Raw genomic sequence first — 18,183 nt, 5'->3', positions numbered from 1 at the left:
GCTTTTGGTTGCTTTCGTTTGTTTCTCGCTTCTCTACATTGCGTAGTAATAAGCAATAAATCTTTCTGTCTTTCTATGCTGAGTGTGTTTTGCTTATCACGATATTTACTGTGTAATCTCCTCATCCTTATCTCAACCCTTGAGCCCTTTTTCCTTGTATTTTCTCCCTGTCCTTCTTTGAGGAGGGAGAGGGAGAGAGCGGTTTTGGTGGAGCTCGGTCGCCTACCCCTGTAAAACCACCACAGGGGAAGATGTTCAGGTGTTTCCCTCTGAGGGTCTGAGGTGAGGCTGTTTGTCGCTGCAGTTGTCGCTGGCTGGTTGTCGCTGCAGTTTTTTTAACTACATCCAATAGAGTAAAATTCCAGTTTCTCTTTTAGAGGTGCTCTAGGTGGCTTCAGAGAACGGGTGGAAGCATCTGCCACGTGGGGTAGGTAAGCGGCTGAGGTAAAGGAGGGGATGAGAGTAACTGTCCTGAGGGTGCAGTGGCTTTTATTGCTGTGGTTGCTTTCTGTTCTGCTTATCAGGTGCCACAGGCAAGGTGGGCTGTGATAGTCTTTAGAATAGGAGCAAAGCAGGTCACTGGAATGCTGTTTGGTTCCTGAGAAAGGTGTTGCAGAGGAAAAAGGTGGTCTGGCGTGGCAGCTCCTGATGATGGTGGTCGTCTTCAGTAGGTGAAGCGGTGCCTGAAGCCCCATGCCGTGGAGCCTGAGCACGCCTCGCTGAGGATGAAGCCTGCTTTCCAGCAGTTCCCAAAACTGTGTTGAGGCTGAAATGGTGTGTCTGTGTTTGGGTTGGGGTTGCACCTTGGTGAGTGTAGGGATGAGTTTTAAGTTGGTGCAGCAGAGGGCCAGGCTCCATTGTCCTGTAGTGTGTTTTGACCCATCAGCATAGCCTTTTGGTTTACAGATAGCCTACTCAAGTACGTGATTTTTCCTGCAAGTGATGTTATTACATGGAATTGATTTTTTTTGTTGTTTTGGCGTGTGATCTGTTATGCTCCCAGATTTTTCTTTCTATATAAAGAAAGGTTTGAGCTAATTCCAGCTGAAAAAAATTCAGTTGCTTGGTCGTATTGTCCTTTCAATATTCAAAGCTGCAGCAAAAGCATGGGTATTGTTGCTTCTAGAATCACCCCAGTTCTCTTGTCTGCAGTCTGCATGCTATTGAGCTAAACCAGATTTAAAAAAAAACAAAACAACACAGTAAACAGAAACAAGAAACAAACCACCACAGCTGTTGCTCCTGCTCTCTTTCTACTTTCTTGTGCTTTGCCCCTCCCCTTTCCCAGGTGATTGGGTTTGGGTGCTGGGCGGGGCCAAATGGTATATGAGCCCCAGGTATGCCATTAGGGAGTTCATTGTGCCTGGGCTGCTCTTTGGGGTAAGTGCTTTGTTTTTCAGTCAATTGCAGGGTTCTTTGGGCAGGTTGGTGTCTATGGATTTCTAGATTTTAAGTGCTTGGAAATCACTTACTAGAGGGATATTTAGCAGAGGTTGCTGGCTCACTTGTTTTTGGGATGGTGGGATCCACTTGTGTTTTTGGGTTATATTTGAATCTCTAGACGTATGAAGCCACTTGCGTAACTCTCCAGAGGACTAAAAAGAGCCTGATTACACACTACAAGAGGCTTGACCACGTAGGCGCAGTATTACCAAGAGACTGAGCAGGGTCGTATCAGAGTTACCTTTTTCATCTGTAAAGGGTAAGTCTGTGATTAGCCCTGCTGGGGCTGCTGTGTGTGCATGGCTTTTCGGCATTTGTGGAGCTCAGTTGTTTTTTTTGTGTGTGTATGGTATTACTTTTTTTTTTTTCTTTTGAGAGCCAAGTAGTGTGTGCGCTGAGCGTGGTTGGCAGGAGGAGGTGGGGAATTGTCTGGCAGGGGAGCTGTTCAGGACTGGTAGGTTTGGTTTCTAGGAGCGTGCGGCATCCTTCCTGTGCGATGCCACTGATTGTTGGGCAGGAACGTTCCAGCTCGTGTGTCTTAAACAACGTAGCTTGTGCAGTGTGTGTTGTGTGGCCCGGGCAGAGTTTGCCGCGCGCTGTGAGCGAAGAATCTCAGTTCGAGCTGGTGAGCAGCTGAAGTAAAGGAGCTGGGAAGAGAGAGGTATTGCAGCAGGTACGCTGTGGCTGTGAGGTGCCTCAGGGTGTGCTTTTCTCTCGTCTCTGCAGGGGCCTCATGAAGTCTTGGACAGGGAAATCCCCGTGTCACGGAGCAGTGAGGGAAGGTGGGAGTTTTATCAGCCTGGTGATCCCTTATCTGAAGCGAAGGGAAGACATTCAGGCGTTTCCCTCTGAGGGTCTGAGGTGAGGCTGTTTGGGACAGAGGAGCAATGTGGCAGGTGGTGGCTTGCAAGCACAGTGGTCATTTTGTCCTTCTGTGTTCCCAGGTGGCATGGGTGATGGTGGCCGTTCCTTTCGAGCTTGGATCTAACTTGCAGGTACAGAGGCAAGTGGACTGCTGTTTTGAAACAAAAACATTAAATATGGGGTGACTTCTGTTGTTGAGGGATGGGTGCTAATGCTGTCAGCTGAATGTTTGTCTTCTGACTGTGTTTTCCTTTGTTCAGGCTGAAACGCAGTGTGCAGTACAGGACGTCACGACGCGAGCTACCTCTGGAGTGACTCTGGTGAGTGATGAACAGAGGTAGGTGTTATTTTTGGGGTGCGGTTGTCGCTGCAGTTTTTTTAACTATATCAAATAGAGTAAAATTCCAGTTTCTCTTTTGGAGGTGCTCTAGGAGGCTTCAGAGAACGGGTGGAAGCATCTGCCATGTGGGGTAGGTAAGCGGCTGAGGTAAAGGAGGGGATGAGAGTAACTGTCCTGAGGGTGCAGTGGCTTTTATTGCTGTGGTTGCTTTCTGTTCTGCTTATCAGGTGCCACAGGCAAGGTGGGCTGTGATAGTCTTTGGAATAGGAGCAAAGCAGGTCACTGGAATGCTGTTTGGTTCCTGAGACAGGAGTTGTAGAGGAGAAAAGCTTTCAATATTCCAAGCTGAAGCAAAAAAAAATAAACCACAGCTGCTGCTTCTCCTCTTTCTACTTTCTTGTGTTTTGCCCCTCCCCTTTCCCAGGTGATTGGCTTTGGGTTCCAGGGAGGGCCTGGTGGTCATTGAGTCACAGGCATCCCATCAGAGAGCTCATTCTGCCTGGGCTGCTCTTTGGGGTAAGTGCTTTGTTTTTCCTTCAGTGAGTTGCAGGTTTCTTTAGGTGGTTAAGAGTCTATGGACTGATGCGTTTCCAAGTAGAGACTGGTACGCCCATCTTTGTGAGGTAACAACTAGTAGGATCTGTTAGAGTAAACCAATCTAGTAATAGGTGCCTGTATTGCATGCAGCTCTTCTTCAGGTGAGTAATTGTTATAGCGTGTTTACGGATAGGATGGCAGTGTTACTTTGTGTGTTTGCTTTGTGGTTCTGGGTCCGTTATGATTTTTGCCGAATTGCGGGGCTTACTTGTGAGTCTTTGCCTGTATGTCAAATATTATCAAAGTTACAACCTCGGTGGTAAAGTGATGGAGCAGGGTTTAGGAGATAAGTATCATCGAGGCTCCCTGTGTAAGCATGTGTCTGAAAAGAGCAGCAGTAGGCGTGTAAGGGGTTGTCTTTTTCAGGGTTAGGGACAGTTTGTTATAGTCTTGGAGCTTTTGCCTGTGGTTTGTGTGGCTGTAGAGTCTTTACACGTTGCAGCCTTCTAGATTTTCAGTGCTTGGAATTCACGTAATAGAGGCGTGCTTAGGATGTGTTGCCGGCTAACTCGTTTTTAAGAAATGGTGGGGTACGGTTCCTCGACCGCATAAGCACGGTAGCATTACCAAGAGACTGAGCAGGGTCCCCTTTTTCATCTGTAAAGGGTAAGTCTGTGATTGCTGCCATCTGGGCACATTTTTGTGCCCATCACTGCAGTTAGTTTACTACATCAATTAGAGTAAAATTCCAGTTTCTCTTTTGGAGGTGCTCTAGGTGGCTTCAGAGAACGGGTGGAAGCATCTGCCACGTGGGGTAGGTAAGCGGCTGAGGTAAAGGAGGGGATGAGAGTAACTGTCCTGAGGGTGCAGTGGCTTTTGCTGCTGTGGTTGCTTTCTCTTCTGTTTATCAGGTGCCACAGGCAAGGTGGGCTGTGATAGTCTTTAGAATAGGAGCAAAGCAGGTCACTGGAATGCTGTTTGGTTCCTGAGAAAGGTGTTGCAGAGGAAAAAGGTGGTCTGGCGTGGCAGCTCCTGATGATGGTGGTCGTCTTCAGTAGGTGAAGCGGTGCCTGAAGCCCCATGCCGTGGAGCCTGAGCACGCCTCGCTGAGGATGAAGCCTGCTTTCCAGCAGTTCCCAAAACTGTGTTGAGGCTGAAATGGTGCATCTGTGTTTGGGCTGGGGTTGCACCTTGGTGAGTGTAGGGATGAGTTTTAAGTCGGTACAGCAGAGGGCCAGGCTCCGTTGTCCTGTAGTGTGTTTTGACCCATCAGCATAGCCTTTTGGTTTTCAGATAGCCTACTCAAGTACGTGATTTTTCCTGCAAGTGATGTTATTATATGGAATTTATTTTTGTTTTGGCGTGTGATCTGTTATGCTCCCAGATTTTTCTTTCTATATAAATAAAGGTTTGAGCTAATTCTAGCTGGAAAAATTTCAGTTACTTGCTTGGTCATATTGTCCTTTCAATATTCAAAGCTGCAGCAAAAGCATGGGTATTGTTGCTTCTAGAATCACCCCAGTTCTCTTGTCTGCAGTCTGCATGCTGTTGAGCTAAACCAGATTAAAGAAAAAACAAAAGAAAAACAAAAAACAAAGAAACAAAACACAAAACCAAAAAAAAAACCATCAAAAAAACCCCACAGCTGCTGTGCTGCTTGTGCTCTTTCTACTTTCTTGTGCTTGCCACCTCCCCTTTCCCAGGTGATTGGGTTTGGGTGCTGGGCAGGGCCAAATGGTATATGAGCCCCAGGTATGCCATTAGAGAGTTCATTGTGCCTGGGCTGCTCTTTGGGGTAAGTGCTTTGCTTTCCTTCAGTCAGTTGCAGGGTTCTTTGGGCAGGTTGGTGTCTATGGATTTCTAGATTTTAAGTGCTTGGAAATCACTTACTAGAGGGATATTTAGCAGAGGTTGCTGGCTCACTTGTTTTTGGGATGGTGGGATCCACTTGTGTTTTTGGGTTATATTTGAATCTCTAGACGTATGAAGCCACTTGTGTAACTCTCCGGAGGACTAAAAAGAGCCTGATTACACACTACAAGAGGCTTGACCACGTAGGCGCAGTATTACCAAGAGACTGAGCAGGGTCGTATCAGAGTTATCTTTTTCATCTGTAAAGGGTAGGTCTGTGATCGGCGCCGCCCGGGCACATTTTGGCGCGGCGCCGCCCGGGCACATTTTGGCGCGGCGCCGCCCGGGCACATTTTGGCGCGGCGCCGCCCGGGCACATTTTGGCGCGGCGCCGCCCGGGCACATTTTGGCGCGGCGCCGCCCGGGCACATTTTGGCGCGGCGCCGCCCGGGCACATTTTGGCGCGGCGCCGCCCGGGCACATTTTGGCGCGGCGCCGCCCGGGCACATTTTGGCGCGGCGCCGCCCGGGCACATTTTGGCGCGGCGCCGCCCGGGCACATTTTGGCGCGGCGCCGCCCGGGCACATTTTGGCGCGGCGCCGCCCGGGCACATTTTGGCGCGGCGCCGCCCGGGCACATTTTGGCGCGGCGCCGCCCGGGCACATTTTGGCGCGGCGCCGCCCGGGCACATTTTGGCGCGGCGCCGCCCGGGCACATTTTGGCGCGGCGCCGCCCGGGCACATTTTGGCGCGGCGCCGCCCGGGCACATTTTGGCGCGGCGCCGCCCGGGCACATTTTGGCGCGGCGCCGCCCGGGCACATTTTGGCGCGGCGCCGCCCGGGCACATTTTGGCGCGGCGCCGCCCGGGCACATTTTGGCGCGGCGCCGCCCGGGCACATTTTGGCGCGGCGCCGCCCGGGCACATTTTGGCGCGGCGCCGCCCGGGCACATTTTGGCGCGGCGCCGCCCGGGCACATTTTGGCGCGGCGCCGCCCGGGCACATTTTGGCGCGGCGCCGCCCGGGCACATTTTGGCGCGGCGCCGCCCGGGCACATTTTGGCGCGGCGCCGCCCGGGCACATTTTGGCGCGGCGCCGCCCGGGCACATTTTGGCGCGGCGCCGCCCGGGCACATTTTGGCGCGGCGCCGCCCGGGCACATTTTGGCGCGGCGCCGCCCGGGCACATTTTGGCGCGGCGCCGCCCGGGCACATTTTGGCGCGGCGCCGCCCGGGCACATTTTGGCGCGGCGCCGCCCGGGCACATTTTGGCGCGGCGCCGCCCGGGCACATTTTGGCGCGGCGCCGCCCGGGCACATTTTGGCGCGGCGCCGCCCGGGCACATTTTGGCGCGGCGCCGCCCGGGCACATTTTGGCGCGGCGCCGCCCGGGCACATTTTGGCGCGGCGCCGCCCGGGCACATTTTGGCGCGGCGCCGCCCGGGCACATTTTGGCGCGGCGCCGCCCGGGCACATTTTGGCGCGGCGCCGCCCGGGCACATTTTGGCGCGGCGCCGCCCGGGCACATTTTGGCGCGGCGCCGCCCGGGCACATTTTGGCGCGGCGCCGCCCGGGCACATTTTGGCGCGGCGCCGCCCGGGCACATTTTGGCGCGGCGCCGCCCGGGCACATTTTGGCGCGGCGCCGCCCGGGCACATTTTGGCGCGGCGCCGCCCGGGCACATTTTGGCGCGGCGCCGCCCGGGCACATTTTGGCGCGGCGCCGCCCGGGCACATTTATCTTAGATCGAGCTAACGAGCAGCTGAAGTAAAGCAACTGGGAAGAGAGGTATTGCAGCAGGTACGCTGTGGCTGTGAGGTGCCTCAGGGGGTGCTTTTCTCTCGTCTCTGCAGGTGCTTGGTGCAGTCTTGGACAGGGAAATCCCCGTGTCACGGAGCAGTGAGGGAAGGTGAGCGTGTTGTCAGTCTGGTCGTCCCTTAACCAAAATGAAGGGACGTAGTGGGTTTATGTGGCAAGGTTTTGGTAGCAGGGGGCTCTAGGGGTGGCTTCTGTGCGAAGAATCTAGAAGCTGCCCCATGTTAGGTAATGGCCCTGCTGCTGAGCGGAGCCAATAAGTGATGTTGTTTGTGCGTCTGTGAGAGCATATTTAAGACAGGAAAAAAAAAAAAAAAAACAAAGACGCTGTGCCATGCAGCAGCTGGGAGAGCAAGAGGAGTGAGGAACAGCCTTGCAGGCGCCAAGGTGAGTGAAGAAGGAGGGGGAGAGGTACTCCAGGTGCCGGAGCAGAAGTCCCCCGCGGCCTGTGGCGAGGACCATGGTGAAGCAGGCTGTCCCCCTGCAGCCCACGGGGTACCACGGTGGAGCAGGGTTCCATGCTGCAGCTGGTGGAGGAGAGCACGGTGGAGCAGGTGGACCTGCACTGACGGAGGCTGCGGCCTGTGGAAGACCCTTGCCGGAGCAGCTTCCGGGCCGGACCTGTAGACCGTGGAGAGGAGACCACGCAGGAGCAGGTGAGCTGGCAGGAGCTGCTGCCCGTGGGGGACCCAGGTTGGAGCAGTTTGCTCCTGAGGGATGGACCCCGTGGTATGGACCTACATCTGGAACAGTTCTGGAAGAGCTGCTGCCTGTGGGAAGGCCATGCCAGATCAGTTGACCAAGGACTGCATCCTGTGGGAGGAACCCCACAGCACAGGGGATGAGGGCGTCCGAGGAGGAGTGGCGGCAAAGAAGCGCTATAGACTGACCATAAACACCGATCACCTGCACCGCTGGGGGGGAGAAGGTGGAAGAGGGTGGCTGGGGGGGAAGGTGCTTTTGGTTGCTTTCGTTTGTTTCTCGCTTCTCTACATTGCGTAGTAATAAGCAATAAATCTTTCTGTCTTTCTATGCTGAGTGTGTTTTGCTTATCACGATATTTACTGTGTAATCTCCTCATCCTTATCTCAACCCTTGAGCCCTTTTTCCTTGTATTTTCTCCCTGTCCTTCTTTGAGGAGGGAGAGGGAGAGAGCGGTTTTGGTGGAGCTCGGTCGCCTACCCCTGTAAAACCACCACAGGGGAAGATGTTCAGGTGTTTCCCTCTGAGGGTCTGAGGTGAGGCTGTTTGTCGCTGCAGTTGTCGCTGGCTGGTTGTCGCTGCAGTTTTTTTAACTACATCCAATAGAGTAAAATTCCAGTTTCTCTTTTAGAGGTGCTCTAGGTGGCTTCAGAGAACGGGTGGAAGCATCTGCCACGTGGGGTAGGTAAGCGGCTGAGGTAAAGGAGGGGATGAGAGTAACTGTCCTGAGGGTGCAGTGGCTTTTATTGCTGTGGTTGCTTTCTGTCCTGCTTATCAGGTGCCACAGGCAAGGTGGGCTGTGATAGTCTTTAGAATAGGAGCAAAGCAGGTCACTGGAATGCTGTTTGGTTCCTGAGAAAGGTGTTGCAGAGGAAAAAGGTGGTCTGGCGTGGCAGCTCCTGATGATGGTGGTCGTCTTCAGTAGGTGAAGCGGTGCCTGAAGCCCCATGCCGTGGAGCCTGAGCACGCCTCGCTGAGGATGAAGCCTGCTTTCCAGCAGTTCCCAAAACTGTGTTGAGGCTGAAATGGTGTGTCTGTGTTTGGGTTGGGGTTGCACCTTGGTGAGTGTAGGGATGAGTTTTAAGTTGGTGCAGCAGAGGGCCAGGCTCCATTGTCCTGTAGTGTGTTTTGACCCATCAGCATAGCCTTTTGGTTTACAGATAGCCTACTCAAGTACGTGATTTTTCCTGCAAGTGATGTTATTACATGGAATTGATTTTTTTTTTGTTGTTTTGGCGTGTGATCTGTTATGCTCCCAGATTTTTCTTTCTATATAAAGAAAGGTTTGAGCTAATTCCAGCTGAAAAAAATTCAGTTGCTTGGTCGTATTGTCCTTTCAATATTCAAAGCTGCAGCAAAAGCATGGGTATTGTTGCTTCTAGAATCACCCCAGTTCTCTTGTCTGCAGTCTGCATGCTATTGAGCTAAACCAGATTTAAAAAAAAAACAAAACAACACAGTAAACAGAAACAAGAAACAAACCACCACAGCTGTTGCTCCTGCTCTCTTTCTACTTTCTTGTGCTTTGCCCCTCCCCTTTCCCAGGTGATTGGGTTTGGGTGCTGGGCGGGGCCAAATGGTATATGAGCCCCAGGTATGCCATTAGGGAGTTCATTGTGCCTGGGCTGCTCTTTGGGGTAAGTGCTTTGTTTTTCAGTCAATTGCAGGGTTCTTTGGGCAGGTTGGTGTCTATGGATTTCTAGATTTTAAGTGCTTGGAAATCACTTACTAGAGGGATATTTAGCAGAGGTTGCTGGCTCACTTGTTTTTGGGATGGTGGGATCCACTTGTGTCTTTGGGTTATATTTGAATCTCTAGACGTATGAAGCCACTTGTGTAACTCTCCAGAGGACTAAAAAGAGCCTGATTACACACTACAAGAGGCTTGACCACGTAGGCGCAGTATTACCAAGAGACTGAGCAGGGTCGTATCAGAGTTACCTTTTTCATCTGTAAAGGGTAAGTCTGTGATTAGCCCTGCTGGGGCTGCTGTGTGTGCATGGCTTTTTGGCATTTGTGGAGCTCAGTTGTTTTTTTTGTGTGTGTATGGTATTACTTTTTTTTTTTCTTTTGAGAGCCAAGTAGTGTGTGCGCTGAGCGTGGTTGGCAGGAGGAGGTGGGGAATTGTCTGGCAGGGGAGCTGTTCAGGACTGGTAGGTTTGGTTTCTAGGAGCGTGCGGCATCCTTCCTGTGCGATGCCACTGATTGTTGGGCAGGAACGTTCCAGCTCGTGTGTCTTAAACAACGTAGCTTGTGCAGTGTGTGTTGTGTGGCCCGGACAGAGTTTGCCGCGGCGCTGTGAGCGAAGAATCTCAGTTCGAGCTGGTGAGCAGCTGAAGTAAAGGAGCTGGGAAGAGAGAGGTATTGCAGCAGGTACGCTGTGGCTGTGAGGTGCCTCAGGGTGTGCTTTTCTCTTGTCTCTGCAGGGGCCTCATGAAGTCTTGGACAGGGAAATCCCCGTGTCACGGAGCAGTGAGGGAAGGTGGGAGTTTTATCAGCCTGGTGATCCCTTATCTGAAGCGAAGGGAAGACATTCAGGTGTTTCCCTCTGAGGGTCTGAGGTGAGGCTGTTTGGGACAGAGGAGCAATGTGGCAGGTGGTGGCTTGCAAGCACAGTGGTCATTTTGTCCTTCTGTGTTCCCAGGTGGCATGGGTGATGGTGGCCGTTCCTTTCGAGCTTGGATCTAACTTGCAGGTACAGAGGCAAGTGGACTGCTATTTTGAAACAAAAACATTAAATATGGGGTGACTTCTGTTGTTGAGGGATGGGTGCTAATGCTGTCAGCTGAATGTTTGTCTTCTGACTGTGTTTTCCTTTGTTCAGGCTGAAACGCAGTGTGCAGTACAGGACGTCACGACGCGAGCTACCTTTGGAGTGACTCTGGTGAGTGATGAACAGAGGTAGGTGTTATTTTTGGGGTGCGGTTGTCGCTGCAGTTTTTTTAACTATATCAAATAGAGTAAAATTCCAGTTTCTCTTTTGGAGGTGCTCTAGGAGGCTTCAGAGAACGGGTGGAAGCATCTGCCATGTGGGGTAGGTAAGCGGCTGAGGTAAAGGAGGGGATGAGAGTAACTGTCCTGAGGGTGCAGTGGCTTTTATTGCTGTGGTTGCTTTCTGTTCTGCTTATCAGGTGCCACAGGCAAGGTGGGCTGTGATAGTCTTTGGAATAGGAGCAAAGCAGGTCACTGGAATGCTGTTTGGTTCCTGAGACAGGAGTTGTAGAGGAGAAAAGCTTTCAATATTCAAAGCTGAAGCAAAAATAAATAAACCACAGCTGCTGCTTCTCCTCTTTCTACTTGTGCTTTGCCCCTCCCCTTTCCCAGGTGATTGGCTTTGGGTTCCAGGGAGGGCCTGGTGGTCATTGAGTCACAGGCATCCCATCAGAGAGCTCATTCTGCCTGGGCTGCTCTTTGGGGTAAGTGCTTTGTTTTTCCTTCAGTGAGTTGCAGGTTTCTTTAGGTGGTTAAGAGTCTATGGACTGATGCGTTTCCAAGTAGAGACCGGTACGCCCATCTTTGTGAGGTAACAACTAGTAGGATCTGTTAGAGTCAACCAATCTAGTAATAGGTGCCTGTATTGCAAGCAGCTCTTCTTCAGGTGAGTAATTGTTATAGCATGTTTACGGATATTGTGGCAATCTTACTTTGTGTGTTTGCTTTGTGGTTCTGGGTCCCTTATGATTTCTGCAGAATTAAGGCAAATGTTATGAAAGTTACAACGTTGGTGGCAAAGTGATGGAGCAGGGTTTAGGAGATAAGTATCATCGAAGCTCCCTGTGTAAGCATGTGTCTGAAAAGAGCAGCAGTAGGCGTGTAAGGGGTGGTCTTTTTCAGGGTTAGGGACAGTTTGTTTTATTTTTGGAGCTTTTGCCTGTGGTTTGTGTGGCTGTAGAGTCTTTAGACGTTGCAGCCTTCTAGTTTTTAAGTGCTTGGAATTCACGTAATAGAGGTGTGCTTAGGAGGTGTTGCTGGCTAACTTGTTTTTGGGAAATGGTGGGGTACGGTTCCTTTTTTTTTTTGAGTTATCTTTTAATCTCTAGGTATATCAAGTCATTTGCATAACTGTCCAGAAGCTTCACAAGGAGCTTCAGTACGCATCAGAAGGGGCTTGACCGCATAAGTGCAGTATTACGGAGAGACTGAGCAGGGTCACCGTTCTCATCTGTAAAGGAGAAGTCTGTGATTACCCCTGTTGGGGCTGCTGTGCATTCATGGCCTTTTGGTATTTGTGGACCTGAGGGTGTGTTTTTTTTTTTTTTTCTGGCTCTCGTCTCTGTGTTTGTCCTCTGCAAGGAGCTGTACTGTTTGCGTGTCCATCACGGATATGACCTCCTCTTTTTGTTTCTTGTAGCCCAGGGCATGGGCACGGACACTTGAATGAGGCATGAGGGTGAGTGGACGGCAGTTTGGGCCCTGAGTTGGTCAGTGGATTGTGTTAGTCTGCTTTGCCTGTTATGCAGGCTTTTGAAGCACCTTGCGACAGCAGAGTACATCTCCTGCCACGTTTCTGAGGCGCGCCAGGCGTCAGCGGTTCCAGTTCCTGAAATGCTGGAGATGCTCGGAGCACAAGAGGAGCTGGGAGCGTGATGCATCTCCTTGGGATGTTAGGTGAGCGAAGCGGTGGTACTGGGTTGGGGAACGTGGGTCTGGGGCTTCTTGGCTGTTGGGGTAGGGGAGGAAAGAAGAGGAGTGGGTATAGACTGTTTTGTGGATTTTCACGTTTGTTTGTTCTTTCTCCTTGGTCTAAGCTATGTGACCTTGGCTCAGCACAGTAAATGGAAGCGCTAAGCCTGGATCGGGAAGGTGAGTGGAGAAAAGTTGGGAAAAGGGCATTGGTTTTGGTTTGGTAGTCTATTGGTCCCACCTCTGGGTGACTCCTCTTTTCCGGGGACGAAGAAGATAGTGGGGACATCCTAGTTGGCCTCTGTGGTCCACCTTGAGGATGGATTGTGACCCCTGAGAATTAAGTCCAGGGGCAAATACTGTGTGTTTGGGGGTGGTTGGCAGGGGAAGGCGGGCAGTTGTCTGGAGTTGGTCTATCTGACTTCAGTAGCAGAGCAGGTCAGTGGACTACTGTTTTGTTTTTGAGGTGGGTGTTTCACTAGAAGAAGTTTGGCTGGTGTGCCAGTGCCTGATGGCACTTTATTTCTGCAGGTGAAGAGGAGCCTCGTGCCGGAAGCAATGTCCTGGCTAGCCTTCGTGTTCCTTGATGAGGATGGAACCTGCCTCCCATCATTCCCAAGCTAAGTTGCGGGGAAAGTGCTATGTTTGCTTTTGGGTTTTGAATGTACACATAGGGCGAGGGTCTGTGCTTTTAAGTCATTGCTGTGGATGGGGCCTTTTAGGATTGATCATGGTCAGACAGTGTATGGGGGCGTGGGATTCTGTCAGGTAGGGCTTGAGCACGTGCCAGGCAGGGCAGTTCCAGCTTGGTGTCTGTGTTCTGTGTTGTCTGTGCTGTGCTGTTGCTCCTGGTGCTTGGCAGGCCCTGGGGAAGCCTTCCTGAGGGTGTCGAACACTTGACCTCACTGGAATAATGCTGATGCTCAAACGGAAGCTGAGCGTTTCTTGTCTTGCAGTGGGAGCCTAAAGAGATCATTTCTTCTGTGCGTGTAATTTTTTTGTATCAAATGTTTCTTGATGCGATCATCATATGTTACGCGCTCCTCAAATCTTGATATCCTCATTGCCTTTTTCCACTGGACAGATTAGATGGGCAACTTGTTAGCCACACCAAAGGTCCTAAATGCTTGTTTCATCATCGTAGGGCTGATCTGAGCACTTCTTGACTTGCAGTCGCAGCTTAAAGCGCAGATGTGTTTCAGGTCTTGTGCATCATATTCGGTTTCAGATGGCATCTGTTTCCATCCTCGCTGTTGCGGAAGTCATGTGGGCTTCATCAGGAGCTCTGTCTTGGGAGTTCATTTCCGAAGCATTTTTCTTCTGGGGTTTGCACTCCCCATCCTTCTGGTCTCTTGTCTTAAAGGCAGGCTTTTTATGCCTCCATCATCCCAGTTCTGGCAGTTGCTTCCAGTCGCATGTCGTGACATTTGAATCTCTCCTTGGGTCTGCTGCAGGGCACCTGTTCTGACTTGCTGTATGGCTTCCCTCTGGGAGTCCTTTTTTTGCGCCTTGTGTTGTGTGTTTTGTTCGTAATGTTTGTAGCGTGCCTGTGTGTTTGGCCTGGAGCTGTCCTGCCTGGCAGTTAGTGATGGTAGCTAACGTGGCGGTGTACTAATACATTGTCCGGACTGTTTTGGCAAAGACATCCGGTCTGCCTCTGGGTACGTACTGAAGGGCAGCTGGCACAGAGTCATCTCCGTGGTGTTTGGCAAATGTGGAGGGGGAGACTTGAGCTGCTTGCGAGCAGCTGTTTCCATAGTGCTTGAGTAGTGCTAGAGGAGAGGTCTGTCATTGAATCTTGAAAGCTCGCAGATACGGGGTTTTGATTTTTTGTTTGTATTTCGTTCCCCTCCCCAGTAGAGGGGTAAACCTTAGGAGGAACTGGTCACAGGAAAGAGCTCCTTTTGGAACCGTCAAGGACTCGGTAGGCAACCCGGTGACTGGCTTGATCTACTTTCTAGGTGCTGAGGCAAGGGGGCTGCTGTTTTGAAATGATAAAATTAGCCATGGGGTCCCTTGTGTTGTTGAGGGATGGGTGCTAATTCTGGCAGCTGAATGATTATCTTCTGACTGTTTTCATTTGTTAAAGCTGAAACACAGCGTACGACCTGGGGCTTCACGACCAGAGCTTGTTTTGGCAAGGTGAGCGATGAACAGATGCAGCAGTTATTTTAGGGGTGCGGTTGTCACTGCAGTTACTTAACTACACAAAATACAGTTAAAGTCCTGTTTATATTCCAGAGGTGTTGTAGCTGGCTTAAGAGAGCAGATGGAAGCATCTGCCTCGAGGGCAGGTGAGGGGGCAGAGTAAGGGAGCAGGTGAGAGTACCTGTCCTAGCTGTGCTGCGGCTTTGGATGCTGCCGCGGCCTATGCTTTTCTTTTTTTTCGCAGGTGCCTTGCACAGACCCAGAGGGGCCAAGCTGCACTCTGAAGAGCAGCACGAGAAGGGCAGGCTGGTCGTGAGTGGAGCAGTGGAGCAGAATGGCCAAGTTGCGCAAGGTGACTGCGAAGGGTATCCATCTTGCTTTGAAGGTGTCATGGCAGGCTCTCCACAGAAGTGGCTGAGGATTTGAGAAGAGGTTACAGAGCATCAAGGAGCGGCACGTGCAGTGACGGTTTCCAAACGGTATGGTTGCTTTCTCTTCTGTTGGTCAGGTGCCACAGGCAAGGTGGGCTGTGACACTAGTCTTTAGAATCGGAGCAAAGCAGGTCACTGGAATGCCGCGGGGCATCTGAGAAGGGTGTTTTAACAGAAAAAGCTTGTCTGGCATGGCAGTGCCTGATGGCAGTGTGTTTCCACAGGTGAAGAGGTGCCTGAAGCCCCATCCTGTCTAGCCTGCGCACACCTCGCTGAGAAGGAAAGCCGCTTTCCAGTAATTCAGAAAGCCAAGTTACATCTCGGCCTCGAGCATCTGGGGCGTGTGCCTGTGCTTTTGGGCCTGTCTGTAGCATTTGGCACCTGCATTAGTACTTTCTTGGCGTATGTTTAGGCATTTGGGGCCTGTGTCTTGGGGGGAGGGTTGAGGCCAGTGTTTTGGGGAGGTGTGGAGCTGCTTGTACACCTTTGGGACTTGCATCTGGGGGGGGTTGGGAGCTGCTTTTACACTGCAGGGACTTGCGTTTGGGGGGGGCTGGGGCCTGCCTCTGGGGGGGGGACAGTGGTTGTGAGCTGCTTGCACACCCTTGGGGCCTGCATCTGTGGGGGCTTGGTGCCTGCGTCTCTGGGGAGCGGGGGAGTTCAGAGTTGGTTGTACAGTATAGGAGCCTGTGTTGGGGGGTTTGGGAGCTGCTCGTACACTGGAAGCCTGGGATGGGGGGGGAGGTTTGGAGCTGCTTGTACACCTTTGGGGCTTGCATCTGGGGGGGGTCGGGTGCTGGTTGTACACCTTTGGGGCCTGCGTCTGGGGAGGGAGGGTGGGGAGTTGCTTGTACACCTTTGGGGCCTGCGTCTTGGTGGGGGGGGGTTGGAGCTGGTTGTACACCTTTCGGGCTTGCGTCTGGAGGGGGTTGGGGCCTGCCTCTGGGGGGGTGGTTGTGAGCTGCTTGTATACTGTAGGGGCCTGCTTGTACACCTTTGGGGCCTGAGTCTGGGGTGTGGGGGCTGGGGCTGGGGCCTGGGGCCTGCATCGGGGTGGGGTGGGGTCCAGTTCATGGGGGGCGGGTTGGGAGCTGCTTGTGGACAGTTGGGGTCTGCATCTGGGTGTGGTTGGGGCCTGCGTCTGGGGGTGGGTTGTGGCCTGCTTGTAGACTTCTGCAGCCTGCGTCTGGTGTTTGGGGGCTTTTCTGTAGCATTTGGGGCTTGCATTTTGGCTTTGGGATGTGTCTTGAGCTTCTGGGGCCTAGCTGTAGTGCTTGGGGCCTGCATCTGGGGCTTTTCTGTAGCATTTTGGTCGTGTGTTTGTGATTTGGGGTCTGGTATCCAGGGTTTTGCCTTTTTTGTAGTTTTCAGCTTTGTGTCAGTTTCTTTGTGGGTTGCCTGGGGTTGGGGCAGTTTGGGGTTTGGATCATTAGTCAGTGTCATTAGCGTCGGGGGGTTGATATGAAGGGTTAGGGTTGTGGTTAGAGTTGTTAGGGTTAAAGGGAATAAGGATTTTAGGGTAAGGGGATCAAGGTTGTGGGAATAAAAATGTTTTTGCACAGAGTTACATTGTTTAGAGGGAAGGAAGGTGGTATTGAGATATGCTTGCAGTGATAAGAAAGCTTAACAGACGACCTTGTGAAATGCAGACAACCAGAATCCTTAGAGCAATTGGTTGGAAATCACGGTGTAAGAAACATTACCACCTCAAAGAGGAAAACAGTCAAGGAAAAAAGAAAATTGACTTGTAACAGGCCAGCAGCTGTGTATTTTCAGTGAAGTACCGGATAGATTGTGAACCTGGATTACCCAGTCAATGGGGAAACTGAAGCGAAGAATCTCAGAGCTGGTGAGGAGCTGAAGTAAAGGAGCTGGGAAGAGAGAGGTATTGCAGCAGGTACGCTGTGGCTGTGAGGTGCCTCATGGTGTGCTTTTCTCTCGTCTCTGCAGGGGCTTCGTGCAGTCTTGGACAGGGAAATCCCCGTGTCACGGAGCAGTGAGGGAAGGTGGGAGTTTTATCAGCCTGGTGATCCCTTATCTGAAGCGAAGGGAAGACATTCAGGTGTTTCCCTCTGAGGTGAGGCTGTTTGGGACAGAGGAGCAATGTGGCAGGTGGAGGCTTGCAAGCACAGCGGTCATTTTGTCCTTCTGTGTTCCCAGGTGGCATGGGTGATGGTGGCCGTTCCTTTCGAGCTTGGATCTAACTTGCAGGTACAGAGGCAAGTGGACTGCTGTTTTGAAACGAAAACATTAAATATGGGGTGACTTCTGTTGTTGAGGGATGGGTGCTAATGCTGTCAGCTGAATGTTTGTCTTCTGACTGTGTTTTCCTTTGTTCAGGCTGAAACGCAGTGTGCAGTACAGGACGTCACGACGCGAGCTACCTCTGGAGTGACTCTGGTGAGTGATGAACAGAGGTAGGTGTTATTTTTGGGGTGCGGTTGTCGCTGCAGTTTTTTTAACTATATCAAATAGAGTAAAATTCCAGTTTCTCTTTTGGAGGTGCTCTAGGTGGCTTCAGAGAACGGGTGGAAGCATCTGCCACGTGGGGTAGGTAAGCGGCTGAGGTAAAGGAGGGGATGAGGGTAACTGTCCTGAGGGTGCAGTGGCTTTTATTGCTGTGGTTGCTTTCTGTTCTGCTTATCAGGTGCCACAGGCAAGGTGGGCTGTGATAGTCTTTGGAATAGGAGCAAAGCAGGTCACTGGAATGCTGTTTGGTTCCTGAGACAGGAGTTGTAGAGGAGAAAAGCTTTTAATATTCAAAGCTGAAGCAAAAAAAAATAAACCACAGCTGCTGCTTCTCCTCTTTCTACTTTCTTGTGTTTTGCCCCTCCCCTTTCCCAGGTGATTGGCTTTGGGTTCCAGGGAGGGCCTGGTGGTCACTGAGTCACAGGCATCCCATCAGAGAGCTCATTCTGCCTGGGCTGCTCTTTGGGGTAAGTGCTTTGTTTTTCCTTCAGTGAGTTGCAGGTTTCTTTAGGTGGTTAAGAGTCTATGGACTGATGCGTTTCTAAGTAGAGACCGGTACGCCCATCTTTGTGAGGTAACAACTAGTAGGATCTGTTAGAGTAAACCAATCTAGTAATAGGTGCCTGTATTGCATGCAGCTCTTCTTCAGGTGAGTAATTGTTATAGCGTGTTTACGGATAGGATGGCAGTGTTACTTTGTGTGTTTACTTTGTGGTTCTGGGTCCGTTATGATTTTTGCCGAATTGCGGGGCTTACTTGTGAGTCTTTGCCTGTATGTCAAATGTTATCAAAGTTACAACCTTGGTGGCAAAGTGATGGAGCAGGGTTTAGGAGATAAGTATCATCGAGGCTCCCTGTGTAAGCATGTGTCTGAAAAGAGCAGCAGTAGGCGTGTAAGGGGTAGTCTTTTTCAGGGTTAGGGACAGTTTGTTATAGTCTTGGAGCTTTTGCCTGTGGTTTGTGTG

At 51.5% G+C, this 18,183-nt stretch overlaps 1 protein-coding gene across 2 annotated transcripts; it reads left to right on the top strand.

Annotated features, from left to right (window-relative positions):
- The first annotated feature begins 506 nt into the window (after window positions 1-506).
- Window positions 507-17,411, top strand: LOC308193951 (uncharacterized protein). 2 transcript variants are annotated; one of them, XM_080589167.1, is made up of 20 exons: window positions 507-774; window positions 1,562-1,702; window positions 2,170-2,304; window positions 2,388-2,438; window positions 2,568-2,644; window positions 8,179-8,228; window positions 10,872-10,963; window positions 11,588-11,787; window positions 11,899-11,937; window positions 12,008-12,155; window positions 12,296-12,350; window positions 12,702-14,131; window positions 14,260-14,312; window positions 14,563-14,619; window positions 14,704-14,797; window positions 14,974-15,061; window positions 16,399-16,598; window positions 16,700-16,826; window positions 16,910-16,968; window positions 17,090-17,166. In XM_080589167.1, the coding sequence occupies exons 4-8, from the start codon at window positions 2,400-2,402 to the stop codon at window positions 11,657-11,659; spliced, it is 330 nt and encodes a 109-aa protein (XP_080445293.1). In that variant the 5' UTR covers window positions 507-774; window positions 1,562-1,702; window positions 2,170-2,304; window positions 2,388-2,399; the 3' UTR covers window positions 11,660-11,787; window positions 11,899-11,937; window positions 12,008-12,155; window positions 12,296-12,350; window positions 12,702-14,131; window positions 14,260-14,312; window positions 14,563-14,619; window positions 14,704-14,797; window positions 14,974-15,061; window positions 16,399-16,598; window positions 16,700-16,826; window positions 16,910-16,968; window positions 17,090-17,166. The 2 variants fall into 2 exon arrangements, 1 of the variants encoding a protein (XP_080445293.1); XR_013950100.1 differs by lacking the exons at window positions 507-774; window positions 1,562-1,702; window positions 2,170-2,304; ... (5 more) ...; window positions 11,899-11,937; window positions 12,008-12,155 and adding exons at window positions 17,252-17,299; window positions 17,397-17,411 and having other exon boundaries at window positions 12,162-12,608.
- Window positions 17,412-18,183: the final 772 nt, after the last annotated feature.

The sequence above is a fragment of the Anser brachyrhynchus genome (genome assembly GCF_964034855.1).
Source record: "Anser brachyrhynchus genome assembly, chromosome: 4".
Taxonomy (NCBI): Eukaryota; Metazoa; Chordata; class Aves; order Anseriformes; family Anatidae; genus Anser; species Anser brachyrhynchus.
Note: the sequence above shows the minus strand (reverse complement) of the source record. Positions and strands in the feature narration are given on the sequence as shown.

Coding starts and splice junctions, on each gene's coding strand:
- LOC308193951 (XM_080589167.1), top strand. CDS start 2,400: ATGGTGGCCGTTCCTTTCGAGCTTGGATCTAACTTGCAG. Junction 2,439..2,567: donor AGCTTGGATCTAACTTGCAG/GTACAGAGGCAA, acceptor TCCTTTGTTCAG/GCTGAAACGCAGTGTGCAGT. Junction 8,229..10,871: donor GGAAGCATCTGCCACGTGGG/GTAGGTAAGCGG, acceptor CCCCTTTCCCAG/GTGATTGGCTTTGGGTTCCA.